The 23,389-nt window shown below is 40.2% G+C and overlaps 1 protein-coding gene across 5 annotated transcripts; it reads left to right on the plus strand.

The window, feature by feature from the left end:
* The first annotated feature begins 265 nt into the window (after positions 1-265).
* Positions 266-23,111, plus strand: LOC110463280 (tctex1 domain-containing protein 2-like). Of its 5 annotated transcripts, none has more exons than XM_021517743.1 (2): positions 266-472; positions 21,365-23,111. In XM_021517743.1, the coding sequence occupies exon 2, from the start codon at positions 21,446-21,448 to the stop codon at positions 22,055-22,057; it is 612 nt and encodes a 203-aa protein (XP_021373418.1). In that variant the 5' UTR covers positions 266-472; positions 21,365-21,445; the 3' UTR covers positions 22,058-23,111. The 5 variants fall into 5 exon arrangements, with proteins under 5 accessions (XP_021373418.1, XP_021373421.1, XP_021373420.1 ...); XM_021517746.1 differs by lacking the exon at positions 266-472 and adding an exon at positions 6,148-6,273; XM_021517745.1 differs by lacking the exon at positions 266-472 and adding an exon at positions 11,226-11,481.
* The last annotated feature ends 278 nt before the right edge of the window (positions 23,112-23,389 follow it).

Consider the following 23,389-nt stretch of genomic DNA (forward strand, 5'->3'; position numbering starts at 1 on the left):
CTTTTTCAACGTTCTTGTAGATAAAACACAACACTTTCTTCTCTGTTTCATATTTTTGTTCCATTTGACTACAGAAATCGATAAAATGTATTTACATCGAAAATTCATGTATTTTTTTCTCTCACTTGCAACATGCTGACTAGAGTTTTCTCATGATCTCCATTCAGTGGCTCTATTTTATTTAAAAACGTGATATCCATTAATATGTTTAAATCCCACTCTCGATTTATATGTACATATATTTAATCATATTCGAGTTGCCTATTCTAGTATAAACATTGGGATCTCGCGTTGACAGCTCGGTATTACCACAGTATTGAGAGGTGGTAGCGGGCGCGATAACACGAGAAAATACTTCTGCCTGGCTACCAAGCTTATCTCTTCTGGTGTATCCTTTATCCCTAGTGGTTAGGAAGACATATTTATACCTGGACAAGATAGCTCGGGGATCATCGCAGCAGGTGTGGCACAGGTGTGTATAAAACATATTAATTATAATCCAGTTATTTTTTGTAAAAATGGAACAACAGGTTTCATTATATTGCTGTGTTGCATTCGGAACACTATACTATACTGAGAGAACTGATGGTACATGCAGTTATTCTGGTTTAAATTCTCGTACAAGTTTCTCAAGGGGTAACACTCACTGATAACACCATCGTAGGTAGTTAACCACCATCGTTGGTGGCATTACAGAGGCGTGGCAAAGTACGTTACCAAATCCGGTCGGTAAAGTCCGAAATTCCCCTTTTTATATACAGCTATTTAATATACTTTAGAAATATTCGTTAAATGTCAATTGATTTGTGTCCAGGTCTCGTCCAGTAATTACTCAACGACATAAAACCCAGTAGTGTTACATGAGGCGTATATCAGTATGACATTGTTGCTAGCACGTGCGGTTGGGCGGCATTTCAAAGAACTGAACATTATTATCGATTGTATCACAAAATTTGAACACCCATTACTGGTAGCAGTAGAAAGGATGAACACTATTATTTGTTCATCACAAATGCTTGCTGGCACCACAAAGGTTGAGCATCATCAATGGCGTCATGTAAATTGGTGGCATCGTAAAGGCATCAAGGTTATGTTTATGACAACACACAGGCATAACCCCGCCATTGGTGGCATCGTAAAGGCATCAACGTTATGTTTATGACAGCACATAGGCATTACTCCGCCATTGGTGGCATCGTTAAGGCATCAAGGTTATGTTTATGACAACACACAGGCATAACCCCGCCATTGGTGGCATCGTAAATGCATCAAAGTTATTTTTATGACAGCACACAGGCATAACCCCGCCATTGGTGGCATCGTAAATGCATCAAAGTTATGTTTATGACACCACACAGGCATAACCCCGCCATTGGTGGCATCGTAAAGGCATCAAAGCTATGTTTATGACAGCACACAGGCATAACCCCGCCATTGGTGGCATCGTAAATGCATCAAAGTTATGTTTATGACACCACACAGGCATTACCCCGCCATTGGGGGCATCGTAAAGGCATCAAAGTTATGTTTATAACAGCACACAGGCATTACCCCGTCATTGGTTGCATCGAAAAGGCATCAAAGTTATGTTTATGACAGTACACAGGCATTACCCCGCCATTGGTGGCATCGGTAAGGCATCAAAGTTATGTTTATGACAGTACACAGGCATTACCCCGCCATTGGTGGCATCGTTAAGGCATCAAGGTTATGTTTATGACAGCACACAGGCATTACCCCGACATTGGTGGCATCGTAAAGGCATCAAGGTTATGTTTATGGCAACACACAGGCATAACCCCGCCATTGGTGGCATCGTAAATGCATCAAAGTTATTTTTATGACAGCACACAGGCATAACCCCGCCATTGGTGGCATCGTAAATGCATCAAAGTTATTTTTATGACAGCACACAGGCATAACCCCGCCATTGGTGGCATCGTAAAGGCATCAAAGTTATGTTTATGTCAGCACACAGGCATTACCCCGTCATTGGTGGCCTCGTAAAGGCATCAAAGTTATGTTTATGACAGCACACAGGCATTACCCCGTCATTGGTGGCATCACAAAGGGTTGAATACCAGCATTGATTGCATCAGACAGCTGCACATATTCATTCAGCATCTAAATCATATGTAGTACCATGTTATTAGTTTACGGAATCGTCTGCCGGTATATATTTAGAATCGCCTGTTTAACCACGAATAATGATTTTATTACAGTGTTATGTTTGTCCTATTAGAACGGCACAATACTATAAATATAAAATAAGCAAACTCAGATGAGAAGAATACTGGCGGTTAACTCCACGCTCACATTCACGATTTTAGAAATCTTAATTTTTCTGTGTTTTGTTCTTTAAATGAGAAGATACTGTTGATAAAGGGGGGGGGGGGGGGGGGAATATTGTGTTTATGTCTGAATCTGAACCGAAACGCCATATGTCTCTTCATTCTTGTAATTTTCTTTAGAAATAGCATTAAATTATTAAATACACATGTACCACACTTTGGTACGGATAAATTGGTTGAATACCAAAGGTCAGTGGCATATGGATAATGCGAGCTCAATGGAGTACCGCTTCGTTTTGTTGCAGATCTGGTTATGTGAAAACTTGAATGATATTGATGATTGTAAAGTTTGTGTATGTAATCTGATTATGATAATACGGGCATCATTAAATGTGACAGAGTGAGTCGGTACAGCACTGAGCCACACAGGTATGCATGGCAAATAGTTATGTAGTCCGAACTTCTTTTTCATATACAATGAACTCCAGAATTTTTTCGTTAAAGGTCAATTGCTTTTTTGTCCAGATCTCATCCAGAAACCAAGGCCCAGTAGTGTTACATAAGGCGTTTACTATACCCAATACCAGTAATACAGCTACAAATAATTTACCTTTGTAACGTGATATTATATCCGAAGTAAAAGTGGTCTTTGTTTATATAACAAGTCCCCACCGTAATACACACATTTGATAATTTCATTCTGGTTAATTGCTTGAATGTTACCATACAGGAAATAGCTTTACTTTTTTCATTAATTTTAAAACGTTATCGTCACAAACATTTGGCGTGTATAGCACTGCCACTGGAAGAATACACTTCTTGTATTTGTTCACGTACGAATTATGAATATTCCTGTGACGTCATTATAGCTTTAATTGCAATTTCAACACACCATTATGCTATTCCGTTTTTTTCATCTTTTAAAAGTTAAAAGTGACTGATATGCACTTATTTATTGAATGGGATTTAAATGCGACTTGTTGACACACCTGAATGGTTTCAGGGACATGTAATTGTATGTGTTGTAAAACAGTAATATCTAGAATTGTTTATGATCTTTATAACTGCTGCAGTTACCTGGCAAAGTTACAACTCGTGTTTATAATTTGGAAAAGACAAAAATAAACCGCAGGCTCAATTTTGATCCCCACAATTGCTGAAATTGAAACTATCCAATTAGTCCTATTCTTTGGTCGCCATTCTTTTCAATGGAAGACGTAATCTTTGGTTATGATCTTTATAACTGCTGCAGTTACCTGGCAAAGTTACAACTCGTGTTTATAATTTGGAAAAGACAAAAATAAACCGCAGGCTCAATTTTGATCCCCACAATTGCTGAAATTGAAACTATCCAATTAGTCCTATTCTTTGGTCGCCATTCTTTTCAATGGAAGACGTAATCTTTGGTTATGAGGGGTCGTTTATAAACAGATAATGCACACAAGTATTGACCGTACAACAAATACTTGCACTTAAGTGCTCTTCGTTTGTATTTATATACACTAGTCTTAATATGTACACACGAGCTGGCCATAAAGGTAGGAGTATCATCGATATATTCTCTTTATCATTCACGGTTTAGTTGGAGAAGTATATATAATATCATAGGTATAACCTTTAATCACAAGTTTGTGCACTTTTTAAATTCAATTGAAATTGATATAAAAGAGAAAAACAAATTATGTATGAAATACGTTATTATGAAGAGTAAATAACTAGTTTATAATCAGTGTAGACAGAGCGTGTTACTGTTACAACAGTGCTTTTCATTTGAAGTGTTTCCCCGGACGATAACCGAGTGTAATCAAAGAAACACACAAATCAAATAGGGTTCAGCGGGTGTGTATTTGTTCACCATGCTGACCCTAACTATACCCCAGTACAACACAGGAAGTCTGTAAATCGTACATTCATGAGAGCGTCGGGTTACCAATCGGGTCACTCTACTACGCGAACATCCGGTTGAGAAAACAGATAACCTTTCGAAAGAGCATGTATCGTAAGAGCGACTGTCCCTAAGAGATATATTCCGATGTAAGAACGGATGTCCCTCCGAGAGAACATCCGGTTTAAGAACGAGTGTCCCAGACAATATCCGGTGTAGGAAAAAAATACCTCGCGATTGGACTTCTAGGTTAGACGGGCTGTCCCTCCGGGAGATAGTCCTATTTGAGCACGGATGTCCTTCCGAGAGATGGTCCTATTTAAGCACGGATGTTCCTCCGAGAGAACACCCGGTGCACGAACGGGTTACATTTTCGAAGACATTACCGGTGTAAGAACGGCCCTCCCTCCGGGAGATAACCAGGTATAAGAAATATTGTCTCTCCCTGAGAACATCCGGCGTATGAACGGGTTTAAATATGAAGAAATACCCGATGTAATAACGTACTATCTTTAGGGGAGACATCCAGTGTTATAGAATGAGTTTCCCGCCTAAAGAACATCTGTTGAAAGAACGATTGTCTTTCCGAGAGATAATCCGATGTAAAAACGGCTCTCCTTCCGAGAGAATTGGATGTCCTTCCGAGAGAACTTCCGATGTAAGAACGATTGTCCGAGAGACCCGTCGGTAGTAAAAAGCTACCTTGAGAATGTACGAACACTTACACCTACGGAGGAACATCCGTTGTGACCGGTTCGGTTATCCGGTGTTAGAACGACGGTTCGAGAAAACACCCAAACAAGAACATTTATTCTCTCAGAGGAAATATTAGAATACGTGTCCTGCTGAACGAACATCCGTTATAGAAATGAATGCTCCCAAAAAAGAGCATGCCCGTCCAAGACAATCTATGTAAAAAAGTGCGTCATCTGGTATATCATCGATTGTATACATATACAAAAAGGTTTGTATATGCTACGTCAATTATCGCAACATAACGTTAAAAGCTAGGACTTTTCTGGTAGGTCAATGTATAGATTGTAAACCATGGTGTGTGGTGCGTACCTAGTCGTTGACTAATGACCAAATACGTTTGCATTGCGAACTCTGTCATTAAACGATTTTTCAGTAAAACAGACAACCTCAGGGAATCCGGAATACCCCCTCAATACCCCTTAAACGTGTGACTCCAGAATACCCCATCAATACGCCTCAAACATGTGACTCCGGTATACCCCCTTAAACATGTGACTCCGGAAAACCCTCTCAAACATTTGACTTCGGAATATCCCTCAAACATGTGACTCCGGAATACCCCCTCAATACCCCTCAAACACGTGACTGCGTAATACCCCCTCAATACTCCTCAAAAACGTGACTGAGGAATACCCCATGCCCCTCAAACATGTGACTCCGGAATAACCCAACAATACCCCTAAAACATGTGACTCCGGAATACCCCCTCAAACATGTGACTCCGGAATACCCCTCAAACATGTGATTCCGGAATACCCCCTCAATACCCCTCAAACATGTGACTGAGGAATACATCCATGCCCTTCAAACAGATGACTCAAAAATACCCCTTCATTACCCTTCAAACATGTGACTCCGGAATACCCCATCAATACCCCTCAAACATGTGACTCCGGAATACCCCCTCAAACATGTGACTCCGGAATACCCCCTCAAACATGCGACTCCGGAATACCCCCTCAATACCCCTCAAACATGTGACTGAGGAATACCCCCATGTCCCTCAAACATGTGCAAATTGTTTACAATATAAGTAAAAAGGTTCATATACATGGGGATACACTACTCGCTGTTTTAAAGTTCGCCGAAAAATCATTGTTATAGTTAGCATTGTTAGAAATGAACCCCACCTGTATCATTAAAGTACTGTTATTATGGTAATGTGATGGGTTTAAATCACCCCAGGTTTATACATACTGTGACATACCACTTAGCCGTCGCTTGGTCACAGCCTCGCATGGGATGTGGGACTCGGTATGTGTCCATGTATAGCCTATATTGTACACTGGTAGACAAAGTACCTTCGGGGAGTGACGAGGACGTTCTATACAAAATACTGACGTAAGTATAATCTATCTTGTCTGGATGCAACGTGTAAATACTGAACATGGTATGACCATTGTGGGTTGGGTACTTTGTCATAACATTAGTTTGCGTAACATTGGGGTCGTAGAACATTGGTTTGTGTGGCCTAGAACATTGGTTTGTGTGGCCTAGAACATTGGTGTGTGTGGCCGTACGTAGAACATTTGCGTGTGTGGCCGTAGAACATTGGTTTGTGTGGCCGTACGTAGAACATTGGTTTGTGTGGCCGTACGTAGAACATTGGTTTGTGTGGCCGTACGTAAAACATTGGTTTGTGTGGTCGTAGAACATGCGTTTGTGTGGCCTAGTACATTGGTTTGTGTGGCCGTACGTAGAACATTGGTTTGTGTGGCCGTACGTAGAACAATGGTTTGTGTGGCCGTATAACATTGGTTTGTGTGACCTTAGAACATTGGTTTGTGTGACCGTAGAGCATTGGTTTGTGTGACCGTATAACATTGGTGTGTGTGGCAGTAGAACATTGGTTTGTGTGACCGTATAACACTGGTTTGTGTGGCCGTAAAACATTGGTTTGTGTGGTCGTATAACATTGGTTTGTGTGGCCGTACGTAGATTATTGAGGTCTGTGGCCGTCCGTACAACATTGGTTTGTGTGGTCGTAGAACATTGGTTTGTGTGTTCGTAGAACATTGGTTTGTGTGGCAGTAGAACATTGGTTTGTGTGGTCGTATAACATTGGTTTGTGTGGCCGTACGTAGATTATTGAGGTGTGTGGCCGTACGTACAACATTGGTTTGTGTGGTCGTAGAACATTGGTTTGTGTGGCCGTAGAACATGGGTTTGTGTGACCGTATAACATTGGTTTGTGTCGCCGTAGAACATTGGTTTGTGTGGCCGTAGAACATTGGTTTGTGTGCCCGTAGAACATTGGTTTGTGGGGTCGTATAACATTGGTTTGTGTGACCGTATAAGACTGGTTTGTGTGGCCGTAGAACATTGGTGTGTTTGACCGTAGAACATTGGTTTGTGTGGTCGTATAACATTGGTTTGTGTGGCCGTACGTAGATTATTGGTGTGTGTGGCCGTACGTACAACATTGGTTTGTGTGGTCGTAGAACATTCGTTTGTGTGACCGTATAACATTGGTTTGTGTCGTCGTAGAACATTCGTTTGTGTGGTCGTAGAACATTGGTTTATGTGGCCGTAGAGCATGGGTTTGTGTCGCCGTAGAACATTCGTTTGTGTACCCGTAGAACATTGGTTTGTGTGGCCTAGTACATTGGTGTGTGTTGCCGTAGAACATTGGTGTGTGTGGCCGTAGAACATTGGTGTGTTTGACCGTAGAACATTGGTTTGTGTGGCCGTAGAACATAGGTTTGTGTGGCCGTAGAACATTGGTTTGTGTGACCGTATAACATTGGTGTGTGTGACCGTAGAACATTGGTTTGTGTGACCGTAGAACATTGGTTTGTGTGACCGTATAACATTGGTGTGTGTGACCGTAGAACATTGGTTTGTGTGACCGTAGAACATTGGTTTGTGTGACCGTAGAACATTGGTTTGTGTGACCGTAGAACATTGGTTTGTGTGACCGTAGAACATTGGTTTGTGTGACCGTATAACATTGGTTTGTGTGGCCGTAGAACATTGGTTTGTGTGGCCTGAAACAATGGTTTGTGTAGCCGTAGAACATTGATTTGTTTTACCGTAGAACATAGGTTTGTGTGGTCGTAGAACATGGGTTTGTGTGGCCTAGTACATTGGTTTGTGTGGTCGTACGTAGAACATTGGTTTGTGTGGCCGTAGAACATTGGTTTGGGTGACCGTATAACATTGGTTTGTGTGGCAGGACGTAGATTATTGGTGTGTGTGGCCGTGCGTAGAACATTGGTTTGTGTGGTCGTAGAACATGAGTTTGTGTGGCCGTAGAACATGGGTTTGTGTGGTCGTACGTAGAACATTGGTTTGTGTGGCCGTACAACATTGGTGTGTGTGGCCTAGTTTATTGGTTTGTGTGGCCTGAAACATTGGTGTGTGTGGCCGTAGAACATTGGTGTGTGTGACCGTATAACATTGGTTTGTGTCGCCGGACGTAGATTATTGGTGTGTGTGGCCGTGCGTAGAACATTGGTTTGTGTGGTCGTAGAACATTGGTTTGTGTGGCCGTATAACATTGGTTTGTGTGGCCGGACGTAGATTATTGGTGTGTGTGGCCGTACGTAGAACATTGGTTTGTGTCGCCGTAGAACATTCGTTTGTGTGGTCGTAGAACATTGGTTTATGTGGCCGTAGAGCATGGGTTTGTGTCGCCATATCACATGGGTTTGTGTAGCCGTAGAACATTGGTTTGTGTGACCTAGTACATTGGTGTGTGTGGCCGTAGAACATCGGTGTGTGTGGCCGTAGAACATTGGTTTGTGTGGCCGTAGAACATTGGTGTGTGTGGCCTAGTTTATTGGTTTGTGTGGCCTGAAACATTGGTGTGTGTGGCCGTAGAACATTGGTGTGTGTGGCCGTAGAACATTGGTTTGTGTGGCCTTAGAACATTGGTTTGTGTGGCCTGAAACGTTGGTGTGTGTGGCCGTAGAACATTTGTTTGTGTGACCGTAGAACATTGGTTTGAGTGCCCTGAAACAATGGTTTGTGTAGCCGTAGAAGGTTTGTGTGGTCGTATAACATTGGTTTGTGTGGCCGTAGAACATTGGTGTGTGTGGCCGTAGATTATTGGTTTGTGTGGCCTTAGAACATTGGTTTGTGTGGCCGTAGAACATTGGTTTGGGTGGCCTGAAACAATGGTTTGTGTAGCCGTAGAACATTGGTTTGTTTTACCGTAGAACATGGGTTTGTGTGGTCGTAGAACATCTGTTTGTGTGGCCTAGAACATTGGTGTGTTTGACCGTAGAACATTGCTTTGTGTGGCCGTAGAACATTGGTTTGTGTGCCATTAGAACATTGGTTTGTGTGGCCTGAAACAATGGTTTGTTTTGCCGTAGAACATTGGTTTGTTTTACCGTAGGACATGGGTTTGTGTGGTCGTAGAACATCTGTTTGTGTGGCCTAGAACATTGGTGTCGTATAACACTGGTTTGTGTGGCCGTAGAACATTGGTTTGTGGGACAGTAGAACATTGGTTTGTGTGGCCTGAAACGTTGGTGTGTGTGGCCGTAGAACATTGGTTTGTGGGACAGTAGAACATTGGTTTGTGTGGCCTGAAACAATGGCTTGTGTAGCCGTAGAACATTGGTTTGGTTTACCGTAGAACATTGGTTTGTGTGGTCGTAGAACATGGGTTTGTGTGGCCTAGTATATTGGTTTGTGTGGTCGTACGTAGAACATTGGTTTGTGTGGTCGTAGAACATGAGTTTGTGTGGCCGTAGAACATGGGTTTGTGTAGCCGTAGAACATGGGTTTGTGTGGCCGTAGAACATTAGTTTGTGTGGCCGTAGAACATTGGTTTGTGTGGCCGTAGAACATTGGTTGGTGTGGCCTGAAACAATGGTTTGTGTATCCGTAGAACATTGGTTTGTTTTACCGTAGGACATGGGTTTGTGTGGTCGTAGAACATCTGTTTGTGTGGCCTAGAACATTGGTGTGTTTGGCCGTAGAACATTGGTTTGTGTGGCCTGAAACATTGGTGTGTGTGGCCGTAGAACATTGGTTTGTGTGACATTAGAACATTGGTTTGTGTGGCCTGAAACAATGGTTTGTGTAGCCGTAGAACATTGGTTTGTTTTACCGTAGAACATTGGTTTGTGTGGTCGTAGAACATGAGTTTGTGTGGCCGTAGAACATGGGTTTGTGTGGTCGTACGTAGAACATTGGTTTGTGTGGTCGTACGTAGAACATTGGTTTGTGTGGTCGTAGAACATGGGTTTGTGTGGCCTAGTATATTGGTTTGTGTGGTCGTACGTAGAACATTGGTTTGTGTGGTCGTAGAACATTGGTTTGTGTGGCCGTAGAACATGGGTTTGTGTGGCCGTAGAACATTAGTTTGTGTGGCCGTAGAACATGGGTTTGTGTAGCCGTAGAACATGGGTTTGTGTGGCCGTAGAACATCGGTTTGTGTGCCGTAGAACATTGGTTTGTGTGGCCTGAAACATTGGTGTGTGTGGCCGTAGAACATTGTTTTGTTTTACCGTAGAACGTTGGTTTGTGTGGCCTAGAACATTGGTGTGTTTGACCGTAGAACATTGGTTTGGGTGGTCGTAGAACATTGGTGTGTGTGGCCGTGGAACATTGGTTTGTGTTGCCTGAAACAATGGTTTGTGTAGCCGTAGAACATTGGTTTGTTTTACCGTAGAACATTAGTTTGTGTGGCCGTAGAACATGGATTTGTGTAGCCGTAGAACATGGGTTTGTGTGGCCATAGAACATTGATTTGTGTGGCCGTAGAACATGGGTTTGTGTGGCCGTAGAACATTAGTTTGTGTGGCCGTAGAACATGGGTTTGTGTGACCGTAGAACATGGGTTTGTGTGGCCATAGAACATTAGTTCGTGTGGCCGTAGAACATGGGTTTGTGTGGCTGTAGAACATTGGTGTGTGTGGCCGTAGCACATTGGTTTGTGTGGTCGTAGAACATTGGTGTGTGTGGCCTAGTACATTGGTTTGTGTGGCCGTAGAACATTGGTGTGTGTGGCCGTAGAATATTGTTTTGTGTTGTTGGTACTTTGTCATTGACCATTAGTTTGTGTATTTATGCTTAGTCATATATCATTGTTTTTTGTAGTCGGTTCCCAGTTACATTTAACTATGGAATTGTGTAAAAGATTCTTTGTCAAAGATCATTAATTTTGTATAGCCCATATATTTTAAGCCTTTGTCCGTGTTTTCTCTGACCCAAAAGTAAAAATTTGAAATGAAGTCAACTGTTAAAATTGCATAAATAATTTCATAAATTAACCGACACCTTTCCTATTCAGTAAGTTGTACACCTGTAAAATTCACACCTAGCGATATTGTGAGATGTACCAGACATGTTTGGAGACTAGATCTTAGATCTCCTCAAGAAAGTGCGGAGAATCGACCCTTATCCCCAGTAGGAGGTATATACAGCTATGTCATGGTCCACCTACCCGACTGATCGATATCAATATCACACATGATCGGCTTTATTGAACAGTTGTGCCTCACCACGAGGTTGGTTACGTCACGAAATGATAACCACGGCATTATAGGAGGTAACTCCCCACGACATACTGCTGGATACCCGTATACTAAGTAGGTAAGTTTCCCCCGTAATATATTAAGTATTCGGATGTGTTTTCGATAAAAGTTTTACGTATTAGTAATCGTATCTAAACAATACTTTTCCTCTCCTTTTTAGTTGTTGTAATGTGCTGCCTACCGACACTTTAAGCGATACACTTGTAAATCTGTGTTCTTATGAGAGACCTAGAACAACAACGGAAGATATTTACACGTGAATTAATCAGATTAGTATTGTCACGGAAACCCTGGCAATCTTTAGAGCTATGCATTTTCTGGTTGGTAGTTCCAGGAAGTGTCGAAGACTTATGTGTGGTTGTTTGTGTAGCTAGGGATGTATATCAAAACGTTTATATCCAGGTGTATACGGCTATATCAATATTTTGCCGGATGTCCTGGAGAGTCTAGTGTTAACGTAATCTTTGTGATTTTTTTAATTTGATTCAATGATTTGGCACAGTCCCAGCGTGCACACGGTGATTTAGTTAGATTATTTTATATGCTGTTCACTTCATCAACATTTACATTGATTTAATAAAGGCCGTCTCTGTTTGTTTGTAGTAACCTACGATGGCAGTGCACTTGTACGTCGGGCTGATGGATTATGTTATTCACACATTGACATTTTGTAAACATCGAGTTATTACAAGTTTAGTGTATGTCGATAGCTTGACCGCAGAGGCCCGTGTATGTTGGTACTCAGAACACATTTTGGAACCATGCAATGCACAATACCAAAAAAAGCGCCGCTAACGTAGTATACTCGTTATACCCTGTGCAGTCAGGGAAGATCAGGCCTACTGTAGCCTACGGTATGGTCGTGGGAGGCAACTAATGTGTCCCCGTCCCCAGCAGAATCGTGAGTTCTCGTCTGCGCTTAGGGACAGCTATATACCATTCTATGTTATCGTATGAGACGACCAATACTGGCGCCGGTGGTAGAATTGGGTGGGTGGGTGTTGATTTGTCGTCTGTTTAGGGGACCAATATTGATATGTTACACGAGATCTCTAGTATTGAGTCATATCCGAGACACGTGGTCTTTAGTATCGCTCTTCTGCTAAGGTGACATATCGGGGAAAGTTTTATAGACCTGACGATATTGTATGAGGCGACTAATGTGGGGCATGTAAAGTCTGGATCCGTCTATCCGAGATACGAGCTATCCAGTGCTGAGTCTATACGAAACATCAGACCTCCAGTCATTTTTTATTTTATTTTTTCAAAACACAATTCATGAGAAACAGGAAACAAACACAATGCTGATGGAACTTATTTATTACATATCATGTGAAACATTATTTTTTTAATATCTCGATACATGGCTAATACCGAAGAAATAAAACCCGATCGATAGCCTAAACTTTCACCAAACCTCACACCTAGTACTGAATAGATTTATAGCGGTTTTTGCTGTGTAAACAATTATTTTAATTAGTTCTAGATCTACCAAATTGAGCATATTAGGGGAAAATACTGTCTTAATTCAGTTGTTAAATGACTATACAGCCTTTCTATTTAGTATAGGAGTTGTATCCAAATACCCAGCTGGACAGTGGGTATGAACTCGTTTGAAGTTACTGTGATAATACATCTACCAGTGGTACACAAACATTATTTACTTGGCGACACGGGATTTCAGATGTACGATTTGTAATCCAGTCCCATTAAAAATAATCAAAGATACCACATTCCTGTGATCTACTTATATTTTCTAAACATACATAAAAGCATGCGAATTTCTATAACTTTCGGCTTACACGTTATCAATCTTCAGTCCAAATTTAATGCTCCCACGACTGTACCCGGGCTATTTCTTCCTCCACAAAGAAGAGTTCCTGTTGTATTGTGTATAGATATAACCGGTGCCGTACAGACCATTCATACCTACTTTTAGCACTAAGCATGATGGATACTGATTGCCTATTGATTAGTGTTTCTATAAAACCGTATTCCGTCGGTGTGACAAATCCTCTTAAGTTAGCTGTTCTGCCAATCCACAACCTTTTCTTCCTCCACGCTGTGAAGAGTTCCAGTATGATTAAGGATTGTATCCAATTCGATGTATTGATTCCACACACAAGTTAACTGATTAGCATAATTTCTTTTCGATTATTTCGTTATTGAAACGTATTTGTGACCAAAATATTCCCGGAGTATCAGCAGTGCGCCCAGTGGGAAGCTATAGTTATCAGCCATTCACAATAGTTTGTGACGTATGGCCCGCAAGAACTGGAATGCCCTCCTTACAAATCAAGTTTTATAGAATATTCAATAACAAACATGCATTGCAGCATATGGTTTTAGAGATAAAAGTTATCTCATAGCTAATAAATTACATGGATTTCAGAATCGTTATGGGAACTGGATATTGCTATGAAATCAAGGTGACCTTCAGAGAAGTCGGATTCTGTGAAGAGTTCCTAATTGTACAACTAATCTCACGACGTACAGAAACGTTATAGTGTAAAATAGAATGCCTGAAAATATGGTGTATTCTACCTCGCTCAATTTCATCAAACTATCCAGAAGGAGCTGAGAATGTGTTACAGCTATATTTGGACCTTAACTAGGATCATTGGTTGGCATTTTTACCGAAAGTTGCTCTTAACCCCTAAAACGTTTAAACTCTGAAAACTTTAGTTTAGGACTATAGCCTAAAAGCTGTAATAAATCTCAGGTCCCTGTGGAAATATCCATCTCTCTACGGTTTTTTTGTTTGTTTTTCATTTGACTCTTACCGCTGAGCACGTCGAAACTAAGAAATATTTTATTTACATTGAATATGAAAATATATCTCAATTAAAAGCTGCTGAAACTTTAAAATTTTCCCTCGTACGTTGTAGACAGTCTGGTATTGGTTCTGTCGTGTCCTAACGTGGATAAGTCAGTCTACACACAATGGACGTTCATTAATGAAACAATAACACAACATCACCAGTTAACTTACTAACTAATTCCCTATGTTAGCCAGCACCTACTTAGTGTGACCAGTCCGGTGACATTGACACACTAACGTATACACCTGTACATGTACAGAGTATACTGAATCTGATGTATGTGGGGATAAATCTGACCCATACCCGGTTTATTCCGCCACAAATTTGCACAGAACCATTTAGAATTAACAATAACATCCAAAACCGTAGATTACAACATCGTCAATGATTCCAAGTTGTGGACTATCCATGACAACTTCGAGAACACAAAAAACATATGTAGAAACCTAACTTGAGCCTTTATGGTACAAAAAGTCATATTTTGAAATCTAAAGCATCTCTTAAGAATGTCAAGAACTACCTTCAGAATCCAAAAACCCAAAATGAGAATAATGTGATGTATGTAAGTGATCTTGTATGGATCTTACTGGTCTTACTGATTTGTGTGAATGGACAATATACATCTGATAAAACTACTACAAAGAAGGTAAATACGATCATGTTTGAACATTTTATTGGAAAAAATAGTACTCCAAGGAAGTGTGTACATCGACTTCAACACAGCAACAGTTTTCCTGGACAGCAAATAGAGCTCAAACTTGTTTGTGCATTAACTTCAGCAACTTCTCAAAGGCCTTGCAGAATACCGGCAATATATCTTAAAGTTGTTTGCACAATGAACACATTTTTCTATTAATTGCTTAAAAGGTCCACATCAAGTCATTTCAATCTGAGGGGCGACGTAATATACTCGAAAATGAACCCGAAAATAGAAAAAAAAATCGGTCAAAATGTGTGGTTTACAGTAACCAGCAGTAACAAGGCTTTAAATACCCAGCAGTCATATACAGTGTATTATTCAGTCAATATATACAATAAAATGTTAATTGTCGTTTTAATGTCTTGTGTTTAAAGTTTATGATAGTATAGCGGTTACAGACACGTGATCGTTACTCCTGGTGCTGATATAGGGGTATTGTCTGATGTTGTATACAATTATATCCCGTCTGGATCACTGGGCAGACACACTGTATCAGGTTTCAGCAAGTAAGTAGACCTGCATAACGGTTGTTTACCTTATTGAAATTTTACAAGTTGTGAATTCAAGGGCAAATTCAAGTCTTGTGCGAATAGGTAACGAGAGCTTGACGACTTAACACCCATCCTCCCCTAGTGGTTGTGTCAGCGCACGTTTTGAATAATGAGATAATACAGTTGCTGTTTGACTCGCCTGGCGAAGTTCAGCAACGTGCTCGCCTGCTCAACGATTATTAAATGAATGCTCGTTTGGCTAATGTTTGATTGGCGAGCAATAGGTGTGCAATAAAAATAATGTACCTTAACAAATATACCTGGCGTTGGAAGCAACCTTGAACTACTCACCTGTCTTATGAGACAATAAATATGTACCGTGACATTTATTTGACTTTTGAGAAACTTAAATTGCATAGTTATACACTAACCTGGCTTATAAATATCCCGTTAAAAAATAACCATTTTCTGGGACACATTAACAAAGCAGTAATAAACTCACATGGCTAATGAGACACTATATAAATGAACCGTAACAACATTGTCTGGTTTTTGAGATACCTTAAATGGTAAGTTTTAATTCAACAGGCTTATGAGACATTATAAATGTACCGTAACACAGTCACTAGGCTTATGAGCCACTTAAAATGCATATTGGTGAACCTAACGGACGACGGACGCCGCGATACGTCCTCCGGACCAAGTGAGCTAATACATGTAGTGTAACAAATTTACCTGAATTTTGAGACACCCTAAAAATAAGATGTGGCGAACAGAACATCCTATAAGTACTGTGGCTAGACAATGTGATGGGTATAAGTACCTATAAGTACTGTGGCTAGACGATGTGATGGGAACACGTACCCGGTACCAATATTGTTTCCAATGATTGCGGGATTTATTGTGTTGCAGTACTTCAGTGTATTTGTTTAGAGTGAGTAATATCAATCATGGGCGTGAATTTAAATCTAACCCGAAGTTATCGCTTTGTTATAATCTTTTGAACACTCCTACCCATACATCAATCATTACTGTTTACTTTTTATTTGAAAGTATTCGTATACAAAGAGAAGACCGCAGTAAAGTAAATAGACAAACACACATGCGATGAGCAAACATTGATACATATGCCCCACGTGGTTCCATATGTACTATCTAATACAGAACTTTTACGTATTAACGGTGAAAGTCCTGCGATAAGTCTCAAACGAATATGGAAAAAGCTTTAGATGTTAAAATATGCTGTTTCTTTGTTTGATATGAAGGTCGAGATTTTTGGTTTGGTCACTAGAGGGCGCTGTGGTTTTGTTGTCGCTACCCGAGTCATCGCATTACTTGGATTCGATTTCGATATACATGGCGGGTGTCAGAGATGAAGCAGAAGACGCTTACACTTCCGGAACACCTGGTCTTATTCGCAATGTACTTTTCAGGGGTCTCAATGTAAATCTTTACCTTGATCCTATTTTGCCCTGGTTTTATTGATTTTGGTTTCAAATTGTGGTTTTGTTGACACTTCGGTATTATCTTGTTATTTTTCGTGGAAGTCCGCTAAATAGGGCGAATACGGTACAAAAAAAATCGATTAGGACATGCAAACGACTTATAACAAACCAATTTTCTTGCTAATAAAGCCTTTTCACCAATGGAGAGTCTTTTTCATGGGCGAATTCAGAGCCGTGAGCGGCGAAGCAAGGAACAGTAGCACCAGGTTTTTAGTTGAAATTCTGCAAGTATAAGATCATCACGTAACCGTTTCCATGCTGAATTTTGTGCTCAAACATTCTAGTAACTCGCGGACAATGGTAGTAGGGATCTGTGCCACACCCCTATAGGGTCCAACATTGTCGCACGGAAGTCACGACGAGCTTTGTCTTGTACGTTTTTCACATACTTCGGATTGAAGTACATGTATTTCCTTCGGATATTCAACTAGCCGAGCTAAGCCGATCTCTGGTTTTGAAAACAATACGGAAACCTACCTATCTGTGACATTGTACTACGTGCGGTAATTGTAAAGTACACATGGACTTGTTTACAAGCGAGACCGTGTTACTGGTAAACAATGGTATGACCCCTCAGGGACCTGCCAGGCTGATTGTTGTGCAGATTAAATCCAAACACAATGAAGATGTTCTCGATACTCCACATGGTGGTACTGTCTTATCTTTAAATACCGAATGTTTGTGCGACTCGTCAACAAACCCAAACCCACAGTCAGACTTCAGTGACGCTCCGCCGCAGACAGCCTTCGTTCAGGACTTATTTAGGAGCGTGCGCCTTTAAGGACGTCGAACATTGGAAGCCAGCCTAGAGAACATTACATCTGTATCGATGAGCGAGTGCCGAGAGGGACAGCTGTTTATCTTTGGGATGTGAATAGGGAAACCACATCTATTATACATACACCGATCACAATTAATCATTTAGGGGAAAATATTTAATTCGGGAAAGGAAAACGTGAGTATTTCGTTCTGAATTGTGAAAAAAAATCATTATAGATTTATGTTATATATTGATTGAGCTCGTGCAATCACAGGTAAACGCTCGTGTATAGATGGCTGGAGGTCAAACAGACACGCAATTAATTCATGAATGGAATGATCAAGGTTACTGGATTTATTGAAATGAAAAGGTAAGACATGCCACATGAAAGGGAAAAAACACATCAAAGGAATCGGAAATTACTAGTGCTGTAGTACTGTCAACTTCGCGAGCCAAGGGTGTTCACCCTTGGCTCGCGAAGTTGTAGTACTGTATATATAATTACATGACTGACAGCAACACTCGTTTGACCTGCTAAACGCTATCCGTATAACATTATCAATACTCAATACTTCATTTGTCGAAAATGTTATTTATAGCATTCCTTCTCTTTTAATTTTGAAATGATTTTAAATATTGTTTCTGTAGTCAGAGATGTTTAGGGGGTATCTATTTGTCTACTTACTCTGATAAAACGTGTCCATATTATCCGTCTGTCCATCCATTTGTCCACTAAAAGTTGTACTTGTAAGAGCACCCATAAACTACTTATTGCTGGATATCACTTTATATATAATTCCTCGATGTATGAACGCATAGGGTTCTGCCTAAAATGGCTATATTTCACATATAGATGTTGAGTCGTAAACCTGACGGGAGGTCAAATGATTGTTATGTTGGAAGCTTGCTGTACAAACGAATATAGCTGGTCCCGTAAGTCAGATTTTATGCTCTAACCCAATTTCTTATTACAGTGAAAAATGTATGGAAAAAAATATTCAATGATCTGGAAGAATTTGGGAGAGTCTTAGGGCTTAATACCATTTTCGGTGTTTACACTTTACTTTTTGACCGTGTAACACAAGTTTAAACCAGCTGCAAGAAAGACGGTTTGAGCACAGAATCCACACTTGAGCACGATACCGGTTTCATGCCCTGGATTCCTATAATTTTATATACTTAAGACAAAAATGTGGCAGACATGAGACTGTTTGTGTGTTTATCGTGCAGAGAGAAATGTAGTGATGACGTCAAAATGTGAAAACATTGTAAAATGTATACAAAATTCTTTACAGGTTGTGTATTGGCATTATGTGGATAGATCTTTCGTACCACAACACATATATACGTGTATAAGAAATAAATTTACTGGAAAGTCGTAATAACGCAAAGAAAACACGTAAATTACGCAAACAAACACGTAATAACACGAAAAAACTTTCGTTCTTGGTAAGACCACGTTACGGACAACTATTACTGTCTATAGTAACCTGTGTTGGGATATGTCTACCCCAGTGTCCTAATTAAGTGACCAGTGTAGGGGAGATCAGGTCAACTATTGGTTCAAACGTCTCTCGTCTGAGTGGATAGATCGGTTGTACCAAACTATTGGTACGGACGTCTCTCGTCTGAGTGGATTGGTCGGTTGTACCAAACTATTGGTACGGCCGCTTCTAAACTGTCGACCAGATTAAACCAGACTATTGGGTAAATCGATGTGTCCCTATGTAGACTCATACTTTTAACCAATAAATCTGTCACAAGTGATATATCACAGGTACGAAATGAAAACGAATCTGACAACATTAAATGTGATGACAATACACGGACACTCACCTGTATATATATATTACACCTTTTGATGCCCAGCTACCCAGAACATCAGTCTGTATTGCTCTATACACCGACCTAGGTAACCATGAAATTGAGTATGTACAGGAAATTTAATATGAATTGATCATTGCAGTAACCTAGTTTGTGTGGCATTTTATCGTCATTGGAGTTTGATGACAGTCCTGTCCATATACCTATGATCTTCGCGTGCATGACAGGTCCGGATCGTATACCCGTGGAATGTGATTGGAAATGTTTTATCGAAAGCATTAGTTTTATGCAACGGTTTCCATTAGTTAATTGTTTCATATCATTTGTTAAAAGTTTCGTGCTGTTTTCAAATATCTTTTTTACATGTACAACTAAATTATGGATGCTCACAAGAACGTGAATTATAGCTGTCCGTCCGTCCGTCATGTCTTTTGCCCCAACAATGGGCTCTTAAACGATTAAACTTGTTCAAATGTAATTATTAAATTACAGCCTTTCAAACAAATAAAGCTTAGTTGGAACATGATATGAGCGAAACTGTTGAATACAATTAATGAATATGCACAGCGTATAGTGTTCTGTAGTTTTTGCCTTACTTGTAATATGGGATGTGCCATTGTCATTTGTTCAAACATGTAACATTTTTTTTATGTGAACCACAACTTCTACAAATGTATCAGGTTGGCGCCATTTTATGTTTAAGTTGGCAACATTCCATCGATGCCAATGTGATGTATTGATGGTCTGTCTAAATACCGGAACCGTTGTCGGAACTTTGATCCGTAACTAATCGGATAAAGTCCAAATATAGCCGAATTTACAAAGCCGTCCAACTGTTGTTTTGACTAAACAGGTACAAATATGGCTGATCAATATCTATTATTAGCAGTGTATTGTGTTTTGGCGTAAATATGACTCGGTATTGTTAAATTTTGTAACTGACACAATGAATGATATATGTGTTTACCTTCTGTATATAAATCATCGGTATTTACTCCTATTGTTAAACTATGACCGGATTATGACATCACCTGTACCGTGTCTGGGATTAATGGAGATTTACACTGTATTTATTTTAAGGATCCCTGTCCCACTTCAGGCAAACTACGTTTGTAGTATTTCATACGTAAGTAACCTCCCCTTAATTTCACTTTAGATTTACCTTTAGTTGGAACTATGCCTGTCAGGTAGCTTTGTTGGTTAGAGAAACTGCATTGTGATCAGAAGTCCAGGGTTCGACTCCTGGCCCTGAAATCACGAAACGATCTAAGTCTAAAATTGTTTTAAGTTTTAATCTGGTATGACGTGTCGTCATAAAAATTGACGTCATACGTGATTGGCTTAGCAAAAACTATTATTGCTCCATGATCCCGGAGCCAGGTCTGGCCCAGTTGCATTTTCATTCTGAGAACGCTATTGTTGTTGTTTTCATCGTCATTGCCTTATCATACAAGTCCCAAAAGAAAGGGCTTCTTTATTTATTAAAACTATCAGTCATAACGGTATTCATGTTTACAGTTATTGACAGTGGTATGTACGGGGATCCTTCAAACGATTCAATGACTTAAATGGCTTCATCAGCACATGGCGAGTTCGGATTAATTTGTCTTTTTCTCAATTTTATTTTGTGTAGAAATCGTTTTCGTGCTGCGCGGATTGTACAGATCCTAATGAATCGGACAGTATTTGCTCCAAACCGTTTGCAGACTTTTGGATATGTTTACAGATGGGGAACAAGAGAAATTAATGTGCAAGTAAACAACAAAAACTGGTATATAATATAAACTGGGACTGGGAATGTAAAAGGTCTAAGGTTAACACATTTTTTTCTCATTACAGGTAGAGGTATATGATACAGACGGAAGACAGACTCGTTACAGACAGCGGTATACGTAACGGACGGAGGACAGATATACAGTCATGTCCAAACTGACAGTGGAGGCGTTGGAACAGCACCACGAGACTAACACACGTACCAGGCGTCTGTCCGTCTTCAATAAAGATGGGTCGGACAGCACGGGGCTCAATGTAACGGGGCCAAACCTGCGTCGGCTCTCCCGGCCTGATCACAGACTCAGCGTACAGTACGGTTACACAGGTAGGCGGCCGTCCCAGGTCTCAAGGACAAGCATCTCTGGGTCGGTGGGGCCAAAACACATTGGAATACCAATCAAACTACAGAACACATACAGACTCGAACCTCTTCCCAAAGAGAAGTTCGACCCGTCAAAAGTAAATACCATTATGTATAACGTCCTGGAATCTTACCTTGATGGTGAGAAATACGACCCTAAAATGTGTTCAAATCTCGCTCAGAACCTCACAGACGTTATAAAGAATCGCGTGAAGGAGCTTGGTTATGTGCGCTACAAACTTGTCTGCAACGTCATAATTGGTGAAAACTCCGCGCAGGGCATGCGCGTAGCCAGTCGCTGTCTCTGGGACGACAGTACAGACAGTTACGCGCAAGCAAGTTACTCCAAGGGACAGATCTACGCCGTGGCCACTGTGTATGCAACCTATTTTGATTAGTGATTTTGTTTTATTTACGTATTACAACATATTAAAATATATGGTGCGATGGTCAGCGTACTTGAACAGAAACGTATCTGAAAGAGGAAATGGCTGTGTCACACCGGGTCATAGGTCAAGTTCAAACACAAGTATATTCCAAACAAGTAGATAATGCTCTCTAAAATTAAGAAATGTTACAACTGAGCAGAGACAGTTTTTCATCGACCATATGTTTGAAAAGTTTGGCCGAGTGGGACTTGAAAGTCACGTGAATGTTCGACGTAGGTCTTGCTCAATTTTGTTGAGGCATATAAAGACAAAGTTGTAGCCTAAGTGATGTTCAGAGGAAACAAGTTCAGCACATTTTAGAACTAACTGGTTCAATTTTTATTGAGCAAGGACGGCAAACAAATCCACAAAAAGGAAAAAGCAAATCACTTTATTTATCAAACAACAGATTTATATACGTTTCATTGAAAAGCTCCATCATTAATCTACAAATACCAGTCCATTGTAGCTGTAACGCCACAAATCTGGTCCAAATGCAGTTATCGGCTCCGTTCCTATACAATAAACTGTATCGATAAGTCGAGATAGTAACATCACTAAGTAAATATATTAGAACACATTCCAGCTTCTCCTGGAAATTGTAGGTTAGAAACTTTTTACAGGCCGCATGGGTATTAACGATTGTTCCTTCAGCTTTGTCAAAGAAAACGTTTGTGTAGTGTTCCATTACGTACATGGTTCTGTGCCCATGGGATGCTATCTCACCTTAAGGGTATATGCCACCTTACTGTTAACAAATCTCCGTTACAATAGACTTCCACGCTAAAGCTATTGATTTATGAATTAACCATAATGGATTCATTGATAAAAAGGAAGCAGTTCTGAATTGTAAATTTCTGAGATATTGCCACTTAAAATTCCCTTTCATCATAATGAGCTATTACATATGACAGGTATAATGTGTAAGATGGTCTATATACTTAAATTAATAGTTAGTTCATTTTTGTATAATGTGATATCTGTATTGAAATTCCGTCCAAATTAAACTATTGTTGTAACCTGATATGTTATGTGTGTTGTTTTGTGATTGAACTAAGGTACAATACATGCCTTTTTAAAAATATTTTTATACCTGTATGTCAAGGACATCTTTTATATACCTGTATGCCCCTCACTGACATCAGTCATTTACACAAAACTAACTGGCAGGGGGAGAGGGTGGCAGTAAATATGGACTGGGAAGATCAATAAGGAAATGTGTTTGTGACAAAAATAGTTTCTAATGAGAACCTTTGTAATAAATGACCCACACAAATAGTCACACATGAAGTGTATTGAATT

The sequence above is a fragment of the Mizuhopecten yessoensis genome, unplaced genomic scaffold (genome assembly GCF_002113885.1).
Source record: "Mizuhopecten yessoensis strain PY_sf001 unplaced genomic scaffold, ASM211388v2 scaffold10885, whole genome shotgun sequence".
NCBI classification, from domain to species: Eukaryota; Metazoa; Mollusca; class Bivalvia; order Pectinida; family Pectinidae; genus Mizuhopecten; species Mizuhopecten yessoensis.

What these genes read in the sequence shown, in the direction of transcription:
- LOC110463280 (XM_021517743.1), top strand. Translation starts at nt 21,446, where the DNA reads ATGTCCAAACTGACAGTGGAGGCGTTGGAACAGCACCACGAGACTAAC.